This window comes from Mobula hypostoma, chromosome 10 (genome assembly GCF_963921235.1).
Source record: "Mobula hypostoma chromosome 10, sMobHyp1.1, whole genome shotgun sequence".
In the NCBI taxonomy this organism is placed as follows: Eukaryota; Metazoa; Chordata; class Chondrichthyes; order Myliobatiformes; family Myliobatidae; genus Mobula; species Mobula hypostoma.
The window spans coordinates 134,478,690-134,499,002 of NC_086106.1; the positions used below are offsets into that span (position 1 = coordinate 134,478,690).

General features: G+C 53.0%; 1 protein-coding gene across 3 annotated transcripts in view; it reads right to left on the bottom strand.

Annotated features, from left to right (window-relative positions):
- Positions 1–20,313, bottom strand: part of adgrg4a (adhesion G protein-coupled receptor G4a) — a 172,818-nt gene that overhangs the window by 35,621 nt on the left and 116,884 nt on the right. For 2 of the 3 annotated variants that reach the window (XM_063061468.1, XM_063061470.1), the window contains 6 exons: positions 18,459–18,663; positions 17,225–17,390; positions 15,699–15,839; positions 14,921–15,043; positions 13,995–14,040; positions 13,556–13,659 (listed from right to left, as the gene is read on the bottom strand). In XM_063061468.1, the coding sequence (XP_062917538.1) occupies positions 13,556–13,659; positions 13,995–14,040; positions 14,921–15,043; positions 15,699–15,839; positions 17,225–17,390; positions 18,459–18,663 (785 nt within the window). The remainder of the gene's footprint in view (positions 1–13,555; positions 13,660–13,994; positions 14,041–14,920; positions 15,044–15,698; positions 15,840–17,224; positions 17,391–18,458; positions 18,664–20,313) is intronic. The other variant, XM_063061469.1, reaches the window with a different exon arrangement.

Genomic DNA, 20,313 nt, shown 5'->3' on the forward strand with positions numbered 1-20,313 from the left:
CCATCTTGAAGCTATTCTAGAAATTCCCCCTCTTGAGATCCAGCACCAACCTAATTTTCCCAATCTACCTGCATATTGAAATCCCCCATGACTATTGTAATTTGTTGACATGCATTTTCCATCTCCCATTGTAATTTGTAGATGACATCTTTGCTACTATTCAGAGGCCAGTATATAACTCCAATCATGGTTTTTTAACCCTTGCAGTTCCTTAGCTCTATCCACAATGACCTATAACTTCCCATGGTATGTCAGCTCTTTCCGATGATTTAATTTAATTTTTTACATCCCCCCGCCTACATGTCTGTCCTTTCAATACAATATGTACCCTTAGACATTAAGCTCACAGCTATAACCTTCTCTCAGCAACGATCCAGTGATGCCCACAATATCATACACGCCAACCTGCAACGGTGCTACAAGTTCATCTACCTTATTCCGTATACAGCACACAGTCAATATGACACCTTCACTCCTGTATTCACCCTTTATCCACCTTTTACACTGCAACTCATCCTGCTGACTGCAATTTTGCCCTATCATCAGACTCTCCTTGCTAGCAGTCTCACTACACATGGCCTTTGTTTGTAAACCAGCTACCTCATCCTCAGCATTATCACTCTGCTTCCCAACCCCCTGCCAAATTAGTTTAAACCATCCCGAACAACTCTCGTAAACCTACCCGCAAGGACATCGGTCTCCCTCAGGTTCAGGTGTAACCCATCCCTTTTGTACAAGTCATACCTTCCCCAGAAGAGATCCCAATGATCCAGAAATCTGAACCCCTTCCCCCTGTGCCAGTTTGTCAGCCACACATCTATCTGCCAAATCATCCCATTCTTGTCCTCACTTGCACATGGCACAGGCAGCAATCCAACGATAAATACCTGGAAGTCCTGTTTTTCAGCTTTCTAGCTTTCAATATCATTTGAAATCACCTGGGAGGCAATATACCATCTAGCTGTCTCTATCACTCCCACAGAATCTCATCTCTGTTCCTCTGATTATTGAATCTTCTATCTGTCGGAGCAGTGCTGCCAGGATAATCAAGGACACGACCCACCCAGCCAACACACTTTTCGTCCCTCTTCCCTCTGGGAGAAGGCTCAGCAGCTTGAAGACTCGTACGGCCAGATTTGGGAACAGCTTCTTTCCAACTGTGATAATTCTGCTGAACGGATCCTGACCCGGATCTGGGCCGTACCCTCCAAATATCCGGACCTGCCTCTCGGTTTTTTTTTTGCCCTACCTAACATTCCATTTTTCTATTTTCTATTTATGATTTATAATTTAAATTTTTAATATTTACTATCAATTTGTGTTCCAGGAAGTGTGAAGCGCAGAATCAAATATCGCTGTGATGATTATACACTCTGGTATCAATGGTTTGGCGACAATAAAGTAAAGTAAAACAAAGTAAACACTGTCCTACACCAGCTCTCTTCTCTTCTGTGCCATACCAGAAGTGTATGAGGCACAGTTGGTATGTTCGCAAATGGTCTGGAAGGCTCTATAACAGATGGTCAAAACTGCCCAACGCATCACCGGCACCGGCCTACATGCTGGCAAGGGCATTGATGCAGAAAGGTGCCAGAAGAAGACCAGTAGCATCATGAAGGATCCCACCCACCCTGCTCATGGACTGTCTCCCATCAGGGAGGATGCTATGTAGCATCCACACCGGGAACACCAGACTCAAAAACATTTACTTTCCCAAGCAGTAAAACTGATTAACACCTCCAGCCACTAACCCACCCCTCCACACCCCCAACCACCACTACTTTGTCATTTCCTGTCAGACACTCCTGTGCCTAGCATCACTTTATGGACATGCAATCAATGTATGTGTATAGTATTTTATGTATTTATATTTATTGTGCTTTTTTATTATTGTGTTTTTCATTTTCATTTCATTTTAAATCTTTTTTTATTAATTATTATTGAAGATCAACAAAAAAACAATGTGTTTTTTTTATCTTATTGCATTTTTTGTGCTGTATCCGATCCGGACGAACAATTATTTCAGCCTCCTTTACGATTGTGATCTGGATCTAAAATCTTCAATCTTGAATTATAAGTCTCCTTCCCCCACAGATACTGCCTAACTCAGCAGTCTGGTTTTCACCCCAGATTCCAGAATCTGCAGAATCACTTCTCCATTCAATGCCCCCTGCCCCCGCCTGTGTTTTCCCCGTATTTATGTGGTGGTGTAGACAATGCATGTGCTCAGAAGCTACAGTGAGTCCTTGATTAGCTGGAAAGTGGGCCAAGAAACGGCAAATGGAGTTTAATTCAGATGAATGCGAGGTGTATCTTGGCAAGTCAAACCAGGGAAGGATTTCACAGTGAATGCCAGGTCCTGGGAAGTGTTGTAGAACAGAGCGGCCTAGGGGTACGTGGTACTGTGCTCAATTCTGGTCACTACAGGAAGGATGTGGAAACCATAGAGAGGGTGCAGAGGAGATTTACAAGGATGTTGCCTGGATTGGGGAGCATGCCTTATGAGAATAGGTTGAGTGAACTCGGCCTTTTCTCCTTGGAGCAACAGAGGATGAGACGTGACCTGATAGAGGTGTATAAGATGATGAGAGGCATTGATCTTGTGAATAGTCAGAGGCTTTTTCCCAGGGCAGAAATGGCTAGTATGAAAGGGCACAGTTTTAAGGTGCTTTGAAGTAGGTACAGAGGAGATGTCAGGGGTAAGTTTTTTTTACGCAGAGTGGTGAGTGCGTGGAATGGGCTGCCAGCGACAATGGTGGAGGCGGATACGATAGGGTCTTTTGAGAGACTCCTGGACAGGTACATGGAGCTTAGAAAAATAGAGGGCTATGGGTAAAGCTTAGGTAGTTCGAAGGTAGGGCCATGTTCGGCACAGCTTTGTGGGCTGAAGGGCCTGTATTGTGCTGTAGGTTTTCTATGTTTCTATGTATCACAGAAAATGGAGTCACAGGTAGACAGGACAGTGAAGGTGGTGTTTGGCATGCTGGACTTCATCAGTCAGAGCCCTGTGTATAGGAGATGAACGCTTAACCTCACAATCTCTAACTCTGGCCCAGGGCTCCTGCTAACCCTGAGCTGTGAGGAGATGAAGTGCCAAACCTCACAGCATAGTCACAGTCTGAGAGAGCCCCTGTCATCAACAGGCAGGCTGACAGCATCAGACAGGAGCAGTCAGCCAGTGCGTTCCTCTCATCACTGGCCAGACACCTAGGGTAGGAACAGCAGCTTTATCACTCTGATAGCGGGGCTTCAAGTGTTGCTTTATATGGAGAGGCTTCGATGCTGGGCCCAGACTCCACACTGCAGTCCATCAGTGAGGGGTAACAACAGGACTCTGACAGAACCAAAGGCCTCTGGGTTCCAAGCAACAGACATAAAAACTGCTGGTGGACGCAGCAGGCCAGGCAGCATCTCTAGGAAGAGGTGCAGTCGACGTTTCAGGCCGAGACCCTTCGTCAGGACTAACTGAAGGAAGAGTGAGTAAGAGATTTGAAAGTGGGAGGGGGAGGGGGAGATCCAAAATGATAGGAGAAGACAGGAGGGGGAGGGATGGAGCCAAGAGCTGGACAGGTGATTGGCAAAAGGGATATGAGAGGATCATGGGACAGGAGGCCCAGGGAGAAGGAAAAGGGGGAGGGGAGGAACCCAGAGGATGGGCAAGGGGTATAGACAGAGGAACAGAGGGAGAAAAAGGAGAGTGAGAGAAAGAATGTGTGTATAAAAATAAGTAACAGATGGGGTACGAGGGGGAGGTGGGGCATTAGCGGAAGTTAGAGAAGTCAATGTTCATGCCATCAGGTTGGAGGCTACCCAGACGGAATATAAGGTGTTGTTCCTCCAGCCTGAGCGTGGCTTCATCTTTACAGTAGAGGAGGCCGTGGATAGACATGTCAGAATGGGAATGGGATGTGGAATTAAAATGCATGGCCACTGGGAGATCCTGCTTTCTCTGACGGACAGAGCGTAGGTGTTCAGTGAAACGGTTTCCCAGTCTGAATCGGGTCTCGCCAATATATAGAAGGCCACATCAGGAGCACCGGACGCAGTATATCACCCCAGCCGACTCACAGGTGAAGTGTCACCTCACCTGGAAGGACTGTTTGGGGCCCTGAATGGTGGTAAGGGAGGAAGTGTAAAGGCATGTGTAGCACTTGTTCCGCTTACACGGATAAGTGCCAGGAGGGAGATCGGTGTGAAGAGGATCTCCCAGTGGCCACACATTTTAATTCCACATCCCATTCCCATTCTGACATGTCTATCCACGGCCTCCTCTACTGTAAAGATGAAGCCACACTCAGGTTGGAGGAACAACACCTTATATTCCGTCTGGGTAGCCTCCAACCTGATGGCATGAACATTGACTTCTCTAACTTCCACTAATGCCCCACCTCCCCCTCGTACCCCATCCGTTATTTACTTATTATTATTATTAATTTTTTTCTCTCTCTCTCTCCTTTTTCTCCCTCTGTCACTCTTACTATACACCTTGCCCATCCTCTGGGTTTTCCCCACCTTCCCCTTTTCCTTCTCCCTGGGCCTCCTGTCCCATGATCATCTCATATCCGTTTTGCCTATCACCTGTCCAGCTCTTGGCTCCATCCCTCCCACTCCTGTCTTCTCCTATCATTTTGGATCTCCCCCTCCCCCTCCCACTTTCAAATCTCTTACTAACTATTCCTTCAGTTAGTCCTGACGAAGGGTCTCGGCCTGAAACGTCGACTGTACCTCTTCCTAGAGATGCTGCCTGGCCTGCTGCGTTCACCAGCAACTTTTATGTGTGTTGCTTGAAATTCCAGCATCTCCAGAATTCCTCGTGTTTGCACTTCTGGTTCTAATTTATGTTTGATAGGTTTCATAGAAATCCTTGGGAATGAAATGACAAGGGTGGATGTGGGAGAACCAGTAGATGTAGTATATTTGCATTTGCAAAATGCATTTGATATTGCAATATTAAAAGATAGTACATTTAACGTCAAAGGTGAGAGAGGGTGGGAAACAGAGAGAGGTAGGAAGTGTAGAGAATGGAGAAGGGAGGGTGGTAAGGTGGAGGGAGAGGGTCGGGAGTGTAGAGAATGGGGAAGGGAGGGTGGTAGGTGAGGGAGAGAATAGGGAGTGTAGAGAATGGGGAAGGGAGGGTGGTAAGGTGGGGGAGAGGGTAGGGAGTGTAGAGAATGGGGAAGGGAGGGTGGTAAGGTGGGGGAGAGGGTAGGGAATGGAGGGAATGCGGAAGGGAGGGTGGAAAGGTGGTGGGAGAGGGTAGGGAGTATACAGAATGGAGGAGGGAGGGTGGTAAGGTGGGGGAGAGGGTAGGGAATGGAGAGAATGGGGAAGCGAGGGTGGTAAGGTGGGGAGAGGATAGAGAGTGTAGAAAATGGGGAATGGGGGTGGTAAATTGAGGGAGATGATAGAGAGTGTAGAAAATGTGGAAGGGAAGGTGGTAAAGTGGGGGAGAGGGTAAGGAATGGAGGGAATAGGGAAGGGAAGGTGGTAAGGTGGGGGTGAGGGTAGAGAGTGTAGAGAATGGGGAAGGGAGTGTGGGAAGGTGGGGGAGAGGGTAGGGCGTGTAGAGAATGGGAAAGGGAGGGTGGTAAGGTGGGGGGAAAGGGTAGGGAGTGCAGAGAATGGGGAACGGAGGGTGGTAGATGAGGGAGAGGGTAGGGAGTGTAGAGAATGGGGAAGGGAGGGTGGTAAGTTGAGGGAGAGGGTAGAGAGTGTAGAAAATGGGGAAGGAAGGGTGGTAAGGTGGAGGGAGAGGGTAGGAAATGGACAGAATGGGGAAAGGAGGGTGTTAAGGTGGGGGGAGAGGGTAGGAAATGGAGAGAATGAGGAAGGGAGGGTGGAAAGGTGAGGGAGAGGGTAGGGAGTGTAGAGAATGGGGAAGGGAGGGTGGTAGGTGAGGGAGAGAAAAGGGAGTGTACAGAATGGGAAATGGAGTGTGGTAAGGTGGGAGAGAGGGTAGGAAATAAGGAGAATGGTGAAGGGAGGGTGGTAGGTGAGGGAGAGGGTAAGGAGTGTAGAAAATGGGGAAGGGAGGGTGGTAAGGTGGAGGGAGAGGGTAGGAAATGGAGAGAATGGGGAAGGAAGGGTGGTAAGGTGGGGGAGAGGGTAGGGAATGGAGGGAATAAGGAAGGGAGGGTGGTAAGGTGGGGGGAGAGGGTAGGGAATGGAGGGAATAAGGAAGGGAGGATAGTAATGTGGGGGAGAGGGTACGGAATGGAGAGAATGGGGAAGGGACGATGCTAAGGTGGGGGTGAGGGTAGGGAATGGAGGGAATGGGGATGGGAGGGTGGAAAGGTGGTGGGAGAGGGTAGGGAATGGAGGGAATGGGGAAGGGAGGGTGGTAAGGTGGGTGAGAGTGTAGGGAATGGAGGGAATAAGGAATGGAGAGTGGTAATGTGGGGGAGAGGAAAGGGAATGGAGAGAATGGGGTAGGGAGGGTGGTAAGGTGGGGGTGAGGGTAGGGAATGGAGGGAATGGGGAAGGGAGGGTGGAAATGTGGTGGGAGAGGGTAGGGAATGGAGAGAATGGGGAAGGGAGGGTGGTAAGGTGGAGGGAGAAGGTAGGGAGTGTAGAGAATGGAGAAGGGAGGATGGTAAGGTGGGGGAGAGGGTAGGGAATGGAGGAAATGGGGAAGGGAGTGTGGTAAGGTCGGGGGAGAGGGTAGGGAATGGAGAAAATGGGGAAGGGAGGGCAGTAAGGTGGGGGGAGAGGGTAGGAAGTGTAGAGAATGGGGAAGGGAAAGTGGTAAGTTGAGGGAGAGGGTAAGGAGTGTAGAAAATGGGGAAGGGAGGGTGGTAAGGTGGAGGGAGAGGGTAGGAAATGGAGAGAATGGGGAAGGAAGGGTGGTAAGGTGGGGGAGAGGGTAGGGAGTGTAGAGAATGGGGAAGGGAATGTGGAAAGGTGGTGGGAGAGGGTAGGGAGTGTAGAGAATGGGGAAGGGAGGGTGGTAACTTGGGGAGAGGGTAGGGAATGCAGAGAATGGGGAAGGGAGGGTGGTAAGGTGGGGGTGAGGGTAGGGAATGGAGGGAATGGGGAAGGGAGGGTGGTAAAGTGGGGGAGAGGGTAGGGAATGGAGGGAATAAGGAAGGGAGGGTGGTAATGTGGGGGAGAGGGTAGGGAATGGAGAGAATGGGGAAGGGAGGGTGGTAGGTGAGGGAGAGAATAGGGAGTGTAGAGAATGGGGAAGGGAGGGTGGTAAGGTGGGGGAGAGGGTAGGGAGTGTAGAGAATGGGGAAGGGAGGGTTGTAAGGTGGGGGTGAGGGTAGGGAATGGAGGGAATGGGGAAGGGAGGGTGGTAAGGTGGGGGAGAGGGTAGGGAATGGAGGGAATGCGGAAGGGAGGGTTGTAAGGTGGGGGTGAGGGTAGGGAATGGATGGAATGGGGAAGGGAGGGTGGAAAGGTGGTGGGGGAGTGTAGGGAATGGAGGGAATGCGAAAGGGAGGGTGGAAAGGTGGGGGAGAGGGTAGAGAATGGAGGGAATGGGGAAGGGAGGGTGGTAAGGTGGGGGGAGAGGGTAGGGAATGGAGAAAATGGGGAAGGGAGGGTAGTAAGGTGGGGGAGAGGGCAGGGAGTGTAGAGAATGGGGAAGGGAATGTGGAAAGGTGGTGGGAGAGGGTAGGGAGTGTAGAGAATGGGGAAGGGAGGGTGGTAAGTTGGGGGAGAGGGTAGGGAATGCAGAGAATGGGGAAGGGAGGGTGGTAAGGTGGGGGGAGAGGGTAGGGAATGGAGGGAATGGGGAAGGGAGGGTGGTAAGTTGGGGGAGAGGGTAGGGAATGGAGGGAATAAGGAAGGGAGGGTGGTAATGTGGGGGAGAGGGTAGGGAATGGAGAGAATGGGGAAGGGAGGGTGGTAAGGTGGGGGTGAGGGTAGGGAATGGAGGGAATGGGGAAGGGAGAGTGGTAAGGTGGGGCAGAGGGTAGGGAATGGAGGGAATAAGGAAGGGAGGGTGGTAAGGTGGGGGAGAGGGTTGGGAATGGAGAGAATGGGGAAGGGAGGGTGGTAAGGTGGAGGGAGAGGGTAGGGAGTGTAGAGAATGGGGAAGGGAGGGTGTAAGGTGGAGGGAGAGGGTAGGGAGTGTAGAGAATGGGGAAGGGAGGGTGGTAAGGTGGGGGAGAGGGTAGGGAGTGTAGAGAATGGGGAAGGGAGGGTGGTAAGGTTGGGGAGAGGGTAGGGAATGGAGGGAATGGGGAAGGGAGGGTGGAAAGGTGGTGGGAGAGGGTAGGGAATGGAGGGAATGGGGAAGGGAGGGTGGTAAGGTGGGGGAGAGGGTAGGGAATGGAGGGAATAAGGAAGGGAGGGTGGTAAGGTGGGGGAGAGGGTAGGGAATGGAGAGAATGGGGAAGGGAGGGTGGTAAGGTGGTGGGAGAGCGTAGGGAGTGTAGAGAATGGGGAAAGAAGGGTGGTAAGGTGGAGGGAGAGGGTAGGGAGTGTAGAGAATGGAGAAGGGAGGGTGGTAAGGTGGGGGTGAGGGTAGGGAATGGAGGGAATGGGGAAGGGAGGGTGGTAAGGGTGGGGGAGAGGGTAGGGAATGGAGGGAATGGGGAAGGGAGGGTGGTAAGGTGGGGGTGAGGGGAAGGAATGGAGGGAATGGGGAAGGGAGGGTGGAAAGGTGGTGGGGGAGTGTAGGGAATGGAGGGAATGGGGAAGGGAGGGTGGTAAGGTGGGGGAGAGGGTAGTGAATGGAGGGAATGGGGAAGGGAGGGTGGTAAGGTGGGGGGAGAGGGTAGGGAATGGAGAGAATGGGGAAGGAAGGGTGGTAAGGTGGGGGAGAGGGCAGGGAGTGTAGAGAATGGGGAAGGGAATGTGGAAAGGTGGTGGGAGAGGGTAGGGAGTGTAGAGAATGGGGAAGGGAGGGTGGTAAGTTGGGGGAGAGGGTAGGGAATGCAGAGAATGGGGAAGGGAGGGTGGTAAGGTGGGGGGAGAGGGTAGGGAATGGAGGGAATGGGGAAGGGAGGGTGGTAAGTTGGGGGAGAGGGTAGGGAATGGAGAGAATAGGGAAGGGAGGGTGGTAAGGTGGGGGGAGAGGGTAGGGAATGGAGAGAATGGGGAAGGGAGGGTGGTAAGGTGGGGGAGAGGGTAGGGAATGGAGGGAATGGGGAAGGGAGGGTGGTAAGGTGGGGGAGAGGGTAGGGAATGGAGGGAATAAGGAAGGGAGGGTGGTAAGGTGGGGGAGAGGGTTGGGAATGGAGAGAATGGGGAAGGGAGGGTGGTAAGGTGGAGGGAGAGGGTAGGGAGTGTAGAGAATGGGGAAGGGAGGGTGGTAGGTGAGGGAGAGAAAAGGGAGTGTAGAGAATGGGGAAGGGAGGGTGGTAAGGTGGGGGAGAGGGTAGGAAATGAGGAGAATGGGGAAGGGAGGGTGGTAGGTGAGGGAGAGGGTAAGGAGTGTAGAAAATGGGGAAGGGAGGGTGGTAAGGTGGAGGGAGAGGATAGAGAGTGTAGAAAATGGGGAATGGGGGTGGTAAGTTGAGGGAGATGGTAGAGAGTGTAGAAAATCTGGAAGAGAGGGTGGTAAAGTGGGGGAGAGGGTAGGGAATGGAGGGAATGCAGAAGGGAGGGTGGAAATGTGGTGGGAGAGGGTAGGGAGTGTACAGAATGGAGGAGGGAGGGTGGTAAGGTGGGGGAGAGGGTAGGGAATGGAGAAAATGGGGAAGGGAGGGTGGTAAGGTGGGGGAGAGGGTAGGGAATGGAGGGAATGGGGAAGGGAGGGTGGTAAGGTGGGGGAGAGGGTAGGGAATGGAGGGAATAAGGAAGGGAGGGTGGTAAGGTGGGGGAGAGGGTAGGGAATGGAGAGAATGGGGAAGGGAGGGTGGTAAGGTGGAGGGAGAGGGTAGGGAGTGGAGAGAATGGAGAAGGGAGGGTGGTAAGGTGGGGGAGAGGGTAGGGAGTGTAGAGAATGGGGAAGGGAGGGTGGTAAGTTGGGGGTGAGGGTAGGGAGTGTAGAGAATGGGGAAGAGAGGGTGGTAAGGTGGGGGAGAGGGTAGGGAATGGAGGGAATGCGGAAGGGAGGGTGGAAATGTGGTGGGAGAGGGTAGGGAGTGTACAGAATGGAGGAGGGAGGGTGGTAAGGTGGGGGAGAGGGTAGGGAATGGAGAGAATGGGGAAGCGAGGGTGGTAAGGTGGGGAGAGGATAGAGAGTGTAGAAAATGGGGAATGGGGGTGGTAAATTGAGGGAGATGATAGAGAGTGTAGAAAATGTGGAAGGGAAGGTGGTAAAGTGGGGGAGAGGGTAAGGAATGGAGGGAATGGGGAAGGGAGGTTGGTAAGGTGGGGGTGAGGGTAGGGCGTGTAGAGAATGGCGAAGGGAGTGTGGTAAGGTGGGGGAGAGGGTAGGGCGTGTAGAGAATGGGGAAGGGAGGGTGGTAGGTGAGGGAGAGAATAGGGAGTGTAGAGAATGGGGAAGGGAGGGTGGTAAATTGAGGGAGAGGGTAGAGAGTGTAGAAAATGGGGAAGGGTGGGTGGTAAGGTGGAGGGAGAGGGTAGGAAATTGACAGAATGAGGAAAGGAGGGTGTTAAGGTGGGGGGAGAGGGTAGGAAATGGAGAGAATGAGGAAGGGAGGGTGGAAAGGTGAGGGAGAGGGTAGGGAGTGTAGAGAATGGGGAGGGAGGGTGGTAGGTGAGGGAGAGAAAAGGGAGTGTACAGAATGGGGAAGGGAGGGTGGAAAGGTGGGGGAGAGGGTAGGGAGTGTAGAAAATGGGGAAGGGAGGGTGGTAAGGTGCAGGGAGAGGGTAGAAAATGGAGAGAATGGGGAAGGGAGGGTTGTAAGGTGGGGGAGAGGGTAGGGAATGGAGGGAATGGGGAAGGGAGGGTGGAAAGGTGGTGGGAGAGGGTAGGGAATGGAGGGAATGGGGAAGGGAGGGTGGTAAGGTGGGGGAGAGGGTAGGGAATGGAGGGAATGGGGAAGGGAGGGTGGTAAGGTGGGGGAGAGGGTAGGGAATGGAGAGAATGGGGAAGGGAGGGTGGTAAGGTGGGGGGAGAGGGTAGGGAATGGAGAAAATGGGGAAGGGAGGGTGGTAAGGTGGGGGAGAGGGTAGGGAATGGAGAGAATGGGGAAGGGAGGGTGGTAAGGTGGGGGTGAGGGTAGGGAATGGAGGGAATGGGGAAGGGAGGGTGGAAAGGTGGTGTGAGAGGGTAGGGAATGGAGGGAATGGGGAAGGGAGGGTGGTAAGGTGGGGGGAGAGAGTAGATAATGGAGAAAATGGGGAAGGGAGGGTGGTAAGGTGGAGGGAGAGGGTAGGGAGTGTAGAGAATGGAGAAGGGAGGCTGGTAAGTTGGGGGAGAGAGTAGGGAGTGTAGAAAATGGGGAAGGGAGGGTGGTAAGGTGGAGGGAGAGGGTAGGGAATGGAGAGAATGGGGAAGGGAGGGTGGTAAGGTGGGGGGAGAGGTTAGGGAATGGAGAGAATGGGGAAGGGAGGGTGGTAAGGTGGTGGGAGAGGGTAGGGAATGGAGGGAATGGGGAAGGGAGGGTGGTAAGGTGGGGGTGAGGGTAGGGAATGGAGGGAATGGGGAAGGGAGGGTGGAAAGGTGGTGGGAGAGGGTAGGTATGAAGGGAATGGGGAAGGGAGGGTGGTAAGGTGGGGGAGAGGGTAGGGAGTGTAGAGAATGGGGAAGGGAGGGTGGTAAGGTGGGGGAGAGGGTAGGGAGTGTAGAGAATGGGGAAGGGAGGGTGGTAAGGTGGGGGAGAGGGTAGGAAATGGAGGAGAATGGGGAAGGGAGGGTGGTAAGGTGGGGGAGAGGGTAGGGAATGGTGAGAATGGGGAAGGGAGGGTGGTAAGGTGGAGGGAGAGGGTAGGGAATGGAGAGAATGGGGAAGGGAGGGTGGTAAGGTGGGGGAGAGGGTAGGGAATGGAGAGAATGGGGAAGGGAGGGTGGTAAGGTGGGGGGAGAGGGTAGGGAATGGAGGGAATGGGGAAGGGAGGGTGGAAAGGTGGTGGGAGAGGGTAGGGAATGGAGGGAATGGGGAAGGGAGGGTGGTAAGGTGGAGGGAGAGGGTAGGGAATGGAGAGAATGGGGAAGGGAGGGTGGTAAGGTGGGGGAGAGGGTAGGGAATGGAGGGAATGGGGAAGGGAGTGTGGAAAGGTGGTGGGAGAGCGTAGGGAGTGTAGAGAATGGGGAAGGAAGGGTGGTAAGGTGGAGGGAGAGGGTAGGGAGTGTAGAGAATGGAGAAGGGAGGCTGGTAAGTTGGGGGTGAGGGTAGGGAGTGTAGAGAATGGGGAAGGGAGGGTGGTAAGGTGGGGGAGAGGGTAGAGAATGGAGGGAATGCGGAAGGGAGGGTGGAAATGTGGTGGGAGAGGGTAGGGAGTGTACAGAATGGAGGAGGGAGGGTGGTAAGGTGGGGGCGAGGTTAGGGAATGGAGGGAATGGGGAAGCGAGGGTGGTAAGGTGGGGGAGAGGATAGAGAGTGTAGAAAATGGGGAATGGGGTGGTAAGTTGAGGGAGATGGTAGGGAGTGTAGAAAATGGGGAAGGGTGGTAAAGTGGGGGAGAGGGTAGGGAATGGAGGGAATGGGGAAGGGAAGGTGGTAAGGTGGGGGTGAGGGTAGAGAGTGTAGAGAATGGGGAAGGGAGTGTGGTAAGGTGGGGAGAGGGTAGGGCATGTAGAGAATGGGGAAGGGAGGGTGGTAAGTTGGGGCTGAGGGTAGGGAATGGAGAAAATCGGGAAGGGCGGCTGGTAAGGTGGGGGAGAGGGTAGGAAATAGTGGGAATGGGTAAGGGAGGGTGTTAAGGTGGGGGGAGAGGGTAGAGAGTGTAGAGAATTGGGAAGGGAGGGTGGTAGGGTGGGGGAGAGTGTAGGGAGTGTAGAAATGGGGAAGGGAGGGTGGTAAGGTGGGGATGAGGGTAGGGAGTGTAGAGAATGGGAAAGGGTGGGTGGTTACGTGGGGGAGAAGGTAGGGAATGAAGAGAATGGGGAAGGGAGGGTGGTAATGTGGGGGAGAGGGTAGGGAATGGAGAGAATGGGGAAGGGAGCGTGGTAAGGTGGGGGAGAGGGTAGGGAATGGAGAGAATGGGGAAAGGAAGGTGTTAAGGCTGAGGGAGAGGGTAGGGAATGGAGAGAATGGGGAAGGGAGGGTGGTAAGTTGGGGGAGAGTGTAGGGAATGGAGAGAATGGGGAAGGGAGGGTGTTAAGGCATAGGGAGAGGGTAGGGAGTGTGGAGAGTGGGGAAGGGATGGTGTTAAGTCTGAGGGAGAGGGTAGGGAATGGAGAGAATGAGGAAGGGAGCGTGGTAAGGTGGGGGAGAGGGTAGGGAATGGAGAGAATGGGGAAAGGAAGGTGTTAAGGCTGAGGGGGAGGGTAGGGAATGGAGAGAATGGGGAAGGGAGGGTGGTAAGTTGGGGGAGAGTGTAGGGAATGGAGAGAATGGGGAAGTGAGGGTGTTAAGGCATAGAGAGAGGGTAGGAAGTGTGGAGAGTGGGGAAGGGATGGTGTTAAGTCTGAGGGAGAGGGTAGGGAATGGAGAGAATGAGTAAGGGAGGGTGGTAAGGTGGAGGAGAGAAGGGGATGTGAGAGGGAGGGAGGGACGGTAGAGGAGAGAGGAGGCGGGTGGTTACAGACCCTCACCAGTAGGATGCCGAAGTGAGTAAGGTGGTCACAGGAGCAGCTCGTGAACAGGACACCGGTGTTCGCAACTTGGCACCCGGACGTGTTCCACCCACCGGCTCCCCCTGCAGAGACAGACAGTGATGGGTGAGAGCAGTCACAGGGGGGCGGGGGGGGCAGGGGGGAGGGACAGCGAAGATGGGAGAGCTAGGGAACAACGGGAGGAGAGAGGACAGTGACCTTAGGGAAGGGTAGGAGAGCAATGGGGTGGAGGAGAAGGCAGAAGGAATGAGCCGGGGTTCTCAGCACAATTCTTTGTAGCAAGTCAGGGCTTCTCACGAAGGTGGAAGGAGGGGAGATACACGGAGAACCACTGTCTGTCTACGAGGTGTGGCTAGTCCCATGATGGAGGAGGGGGAGCAGACTGGGTTGGGGTTGGGATGATAGAGGGGAAACTCACAGTGCTGCTGGAAATCCCAGAAGACACAGGTGACCTTTTGACCGCTCTGCCAGAGAGAAAAATGGCATTAGAGTTGGTCCAGACCTCCCCACCCACACCCAAACTTCACTGCACTCCCCATATCTCACACAGCAAACCCTGACACACATCCCTGCCCTTGCACTATTCACACCCCTCATTCCCTCTCCCCTGCACTATTCATCTCTCCTTCCCTCCCCTGCACAATTCACCTCTCCTTCCCTCCCCTGCACTATTCACCTCTCCTTCCCTCTCCCCTGCACCTTCTGTACCTCACACTCCGTCACCACCCATTTCACACTGGGCTTGCCTCACCTACCCAACTCCCATCCCTGCATTGACCCTGGAATCTCCCTCCAACAGGCAGTGGGTCAAGGTTTGGGGAGCGAGGGATCACCACCACTCCCCGTGGAGGAGCCTGACAGTCTGAGATCTGAGATATCCTTCAGAAGTCGTCCCAGTGCCTTGCACTCCTTCCACATCCCAGATCTCTGCTTCCACCCCTGCCCCCCCATAATCCCACATACATGCCAGACCTCTGAAGCCACGTCCTTCCCCACAGCTCATAGCTGGGACCTCTGCCATCCTTTCCCCATGCACTGACACAGGATGGCAGCCTGCCCTGCGAGCTGGAAGAGTGCATCAGAGACTACATCACAGTCAGCTCTGTGGAGGGGGAGGGCATCCCCAATCAGTACCCGAGCAGTGAACAGGGAAGTGTGGACCAAGATCTCAGCTGGGACATCAACTAACACCTGCCCTTTCATAGAATCTGCTCCACAACTCGTATTACACACCCCACCTATCGCAGACCAGACACCCTGCATGCAACACACTGCCCATTACACGTCCCCTGCCACTTGCACACCCCGATCTGAGATTGCGGTCATCGGACCAGGTGGATTTACCTGCTTGGGTTTTAAGTGGCGCAGGGTCACTCGAACCGGGTCCTTGAGATTTTCCACACTGACCCCTGTGACACTGCACGACACCACGTAACTGTTCAGGACCTGCCCGCTGAGCTGTGTGTCCTGGGGATGGGGTGAGGAGAACCGTCAGAAAGTGTGACACACCCCACATCCAGAGGGAGATGAGACCCATAACACTGACCGCCACCACCAGGAACGTTGACCATCTTCCTCTCCAGACACTGCCTGACCTGCTGAGTGCCCCTTTAATGTCATTTCACATTCATCTCATCGTTAATCAGTAACCCCATTGCACGACCTTACAGATATACCTTTGTCAGGCACCTCCCAGTTTCCACCCAGCCAATAGGATTCACCTGCTGCTTGTTCCAGACACATCACCTGCAGCCTGTTTAACCCCAGTTCCCGTCTACCGTCCTGGCTCACTCATTGAACCAGCCGGCCTCAACCAGCTGCTCCCAGCTTTCACTCTCCCTACTTTGTGTTTAGTTTCCCTTTTGTCTTGTGCCGTGGTCCCTCATGGTTTGTTATTTTGTGGTCTACTGTATTATTAAAGTTATCACTCACTGCTGAATCGTCTCTGCTACTCTAATTTTGGGTCAAGCCTCCTCTGCAGGTCCTGACAACCTTACAGATATGCAAGGCGCGGTAGTCTCCATCAGTGACTGACTGTAAGAAGATAACAGCACGGGTTATGTGTTGTGTTAAAAACACTGGCAGTGTCCAAGCCCGGGTTGTATCTAAGCTGGGTACTCACGTTAAAGAGTGATGTTTCTCCATAAAACTGGAAATGTACCCGGGAAATGTGAACTCTGGTGATCGACCAACCCGTTTGCAGTGTGGCAGGCAATGAAATAAATGCCACAGGGTTATCTGGGGTCGTCTCGTTCAGGTAAACCTGTGAGCAACACATTGCATTGACACAAGATTCTGCAGATGCTGGAAATGCAGAGCAACACACACAAAATGCGGGAGAAACTCCGCAGGCCGGGCGGCGTCTGAGAAGGGGAATAAACAGTCAACGTTTCAGGCCCAGAGCCTTCATCAGAAACAGAAAGAAAGAGAACAGAAGCCGGAAAAACGCAGGGGGGGGTGGGAGGAATCCAAACTGGCAGGGGAAAGGTGAGACCAGATGAGAGGGTGAGGAAGTGAGAAGCTGGCAGGGTAAAGGTGAGACCAGATGAGAGGGTGAGGAAGTGAGAAGCTGGCAGGGGAAAGGTGAGACCAGATGAGAGGGTGAGGAAGTGAGAAGCTGGCAGGGTAAAGGTGAGACCAGATGAGAGGGTGAGGAAGTGAGAAGCTGGCAGGGTAAAGGTGAGACCAGATGAGAGGGTGAGGAAGTGAGAAGCTGGCAGGGGATAGGTGAGACCAGATGAGAGGGTGAGGAAGTGAGAAGCTGACAGGGGATAGGTGAGACCAGATGAGAGGGTGAGGAAGTGAGAAGCTGACAGGGGAAAGGTGAGACCAGATGAGAGGGTGAGGAAGTGAGAATCTGGCAGGGGATAGGTGGAAAAGGTAATGGGCTGAAGAGGAAGGAATCTGATAGTTGAGGAAGTGGAGCTTGGGAGAAAGGGAAGGAGAAAGAAAATCAGAGGGAGGTGATAAGACAGGTGAAGAGAAGTTGTAAGAGGGGAGCCAGAATGCGGGTTACAATAGCGATAACACAACCGGCGGTGCCGGGGCATTTCACAAACCATCTGAACACGTCCGTGAGCCTGGGCTGTAGTAAACCAAAACCAAGATGACTGAGTCCACAACCCTGCTTCCAGCTCTCTTTGGGTTACAGCTTCCTCCCCAGTCTGACCCAAGCCATACCAAAGCAGAATGGACCCAACTATTCCTTCTCTCTGATGAAGTGTCCCTGCCTGAAACATCGACTGTTTATTCCTACACATAGATGCTTATTCCTCAAGCGCCGTGTGTGTAGTTCTACAATTTTCTGTTTTCTGCCTCCCCTCTCTCTCCCCCATATTCCCGCACCTTCTACAATCCCTCTGCAACCCATTCCCACCCCCCAAAATGTCTGATTATTGCCCTCCCCCCACACCTATATAGATTTACCCTCTGTCCATCAAACTTCCACACTTCCCCAGCTCTTTCCTACTTACTCACTAAGGTTCGACCCTCACACTCCTTACCCATCACTTAGCCTGCACATCTAGGGATCCTGCTCCGTCCTGTCCTGTCCTGCTCCGTCCTGCCCCGCCCCGTCCTGTCCTGTCCCGCCCCGTCACACCCCGCCCCATCCCGCCCCGTCCTGCCCAACCTGCCCCGCACTGCTACCTGTTGCATGAACCCATGGATATAGGACAGCACCCCGAAGGCGATGTCCCAGAGCTGGACCAGGGTGATGTTGACCACGTTGAGGGACACCGTGTTGGTGCTGATGTTGAACTGGTTGCCTGGGAACTCCAGCTGATTCCCCACTCTCTCGATCAGCTTCAGGATCCTGAAACACAAAGTCACCTTTCAACAGTCCGAATCTGGCTGTCACTGATTAGCAAGCAGAGGCGGGAGGTATTCAAGAATTACCCACCCACCACACAGGACACTGGGGCACTGGCTCCCCGATAGCACATACTTATCACCAGATATGGACCAGTTTGACTGGCACCCCGATATTGCACACATTGCCAGATAGGGACGAGTTTGACTAGCACCCCAATATCACACACTTATCACCAGGTTGTGATCCCCATTCACCCCATGCTTTGAGAGAACCCTCCCCACCAAAACCATTGCCCAGGGTCAGACGAGACCACCTCAGAGGATTGTGGGCAGGGGAACGTCTGACTGGGCAGCGCAGTCAGTATGGATGGGCTTGGCAGACCACAACACGTAGGAGCAGGGATGGGCCATTCAGCCCATCGAATGTTCTCCCCCATTCCATCATGGCTGATCTATTATCACTTTCAACCCTATCTCCTGCCTTCTCCCTGTAACCTTCGATGTCCTGACTAATCAGGAGCCCATCAACCTCTGCTTTAAATATACCCAGTGATCTGACCCTCACAGCGATCTGTGACAACATGTTCCACAGATTCACCTCCTTCTAGCTAAAGAAACTCTTCTCATCTCTGTCCTGTTCCTCACCTCTATTCTGCGGCTGTATTCTCTGGTCCTAGACTCCTCTACTACAGGAAACATCCTCTCCACGTCCACTCTATCTAGGCCTTTCAACATTCAATGGGTTTCAATGGAGATCCCCCCCCCCCCGATTCTTCTAAACTCCAGCGGGAACAGAGTCACAGCCATCAAATGCTCCTCATGTGCTAACCCCTTCATTCCTGGGATCATTGACATGAATCTTCTCTGAATTGTCTTCAACGCCAGTACACAATTTGTTAGATAAGGGCCCAGAACTGCTTGCAGTACTCCAAGTGTTGCCTGAAAAACCTCAGAGTTACATTCTTGCTTTTCTATTCTAGTCCTCTCAACTGAATGCTAACATTGCATTTGCCTTCCTCGCCACCAATGCCACCTGCGGGCAGGGCCGGGGAGCTGAGGCGTCACTGACCTGGCAGAGAGAGGGCCCACGCTCTGCGCCTTGCCGAGCAGGTTGTTGACGATGTGCAGGATATCGCTGCCCAGATCCACACTGAGCTGCACTTCTCCCACGATGTCGACAATCTTGGCCACGATGATCAGCAGCTGCTCGTACGAGAGGCTCTCCGCCTGCTCAGTCAGCCGGAGAATGTATGTGGCCACCTGTCCTCTGTTCTCTAACAAGCAGGAGACGCAACCGGCGTTATCGGACAACGGTCGGATTTGGCATTGACGATCCACCTTCGCTCTGACATCTCTGAGGGAGTGGCGACCCGCTTGCCCCAGAGGAGGGCAGTCCCAGTCCTGTTTGAGTACTGTTGGGGGGGACAGCTTACCTGGGGGAAGCGACAGTGGCCGTGCCTCCAGCACAGAGTCTGGCCCTGTAGCTCAGAAGGGTAGGGCAAGGAAGAGGAGGGCAGTTGTAATACGGGACTCGATAGTAAGGGGGTCAGATAGGCGATTCTGTGGACGCAGTCCAGAGACCCGGATGGTAGTTTGCCTCCCTGGTGCCAGGGTCCGGGATATTTCTGATCGTGTTCAAGATATCCTGAAGTGGGAGGGTGAGGAGCCAGAGGTCGTGGTACATATAGGTACCAATGACATAGGTAGGAAAAGGGATGAGGTCCTGAAAGGAGAATATAGGGAGCTAGGAAGGGAGTTGAGAAAAAGGACTGCAAAGGTAGTAATCTCAGGATTACTGCCTGTGCCACGCGACAGTGAGAGTAGGAATGCGATGAGGTGGAGGATAAATGCGTGGCTGAGGGATTGGAGCAGGGGGCAGGGATTAAAGTTTTTGGATCATTGGGACCTCTTTTGGCGCAGGCGTGACCTGTACAAAAAGGACGGGTTGCACTTGAATCCTAGGGGGACGAATATCCTGGCAGGGAGATTAACGGGGGCCACTGAGGTGACTTTAAACTAGAATGGTTGTGGGGTGGGAATCAAATTAAAGAGGCTAGGCGTGAGGAGGTTAGTTCACAACAGGGGGATGGGAACCAGTGCAGAGAGACAGAGGGGTGTAAAGTGAGGGTAGAAGCAAAAAGTACAAAGGAGAAAAGTAAAAGTGGCAGGCCGACAAATCCAGGGCAAGCATTAAAAAGGGCCACTTTTCAACATAATTGTATAAGGGCTAAGAGAGTTGTAAGAGAGCACCTGAAGGCTTTATGTGTCAATGCAAGGAGCATTCGTAATAAGGTGGATGAATTGAAAGTGCAGATTGTTATTAATGATTATGATATAGTTGGGATCACAGAGACATGGCTCCAGGGTGACCAGGGATGGGAGCTCAACGTTCAGGGATATTCAATATTCAGGAGGGATAGACATGAAGGAAGGGGAGGTGGGGTGGCGTTGCTGGTTAAAGAAGACATTAACGCAATAGAAAGGAAGGACATAAGCCGGGAAGATGTGGAATCGATATGGGTAGAGCTGCGTAACACCAAGGGACAGAAGACGCTGGTGGGAGTTGTGTACAGGCCACCTAACAGTAGTAGTGAGGTCGGAGATGGTATTAAACAGGAAATTAGAAATGTGTGCAATAAAGGAACAGCAGTTATAATGGGTGACTTCAATCTACATGTAGACTGGGTGAACCAAATTGGTAAAGGTGCTGAGGAAGAGGATTTCTTGGAATGTATGCGGGATGGTTTTTTGAACCAACATGTCGAGGAACCAACTAGAGAGCAGGCTATTCTGGACTGGGTTTTGAGCAATGAGGAAGGGTTAATTTGCGATCTTGTCGTGAGAGGCCCCTTGGGTAAGAGTGACCAGAATATTGTGGAATTCTTCATTAAGATGGAGAGTGACATAGTTAATTCAGAAACAAA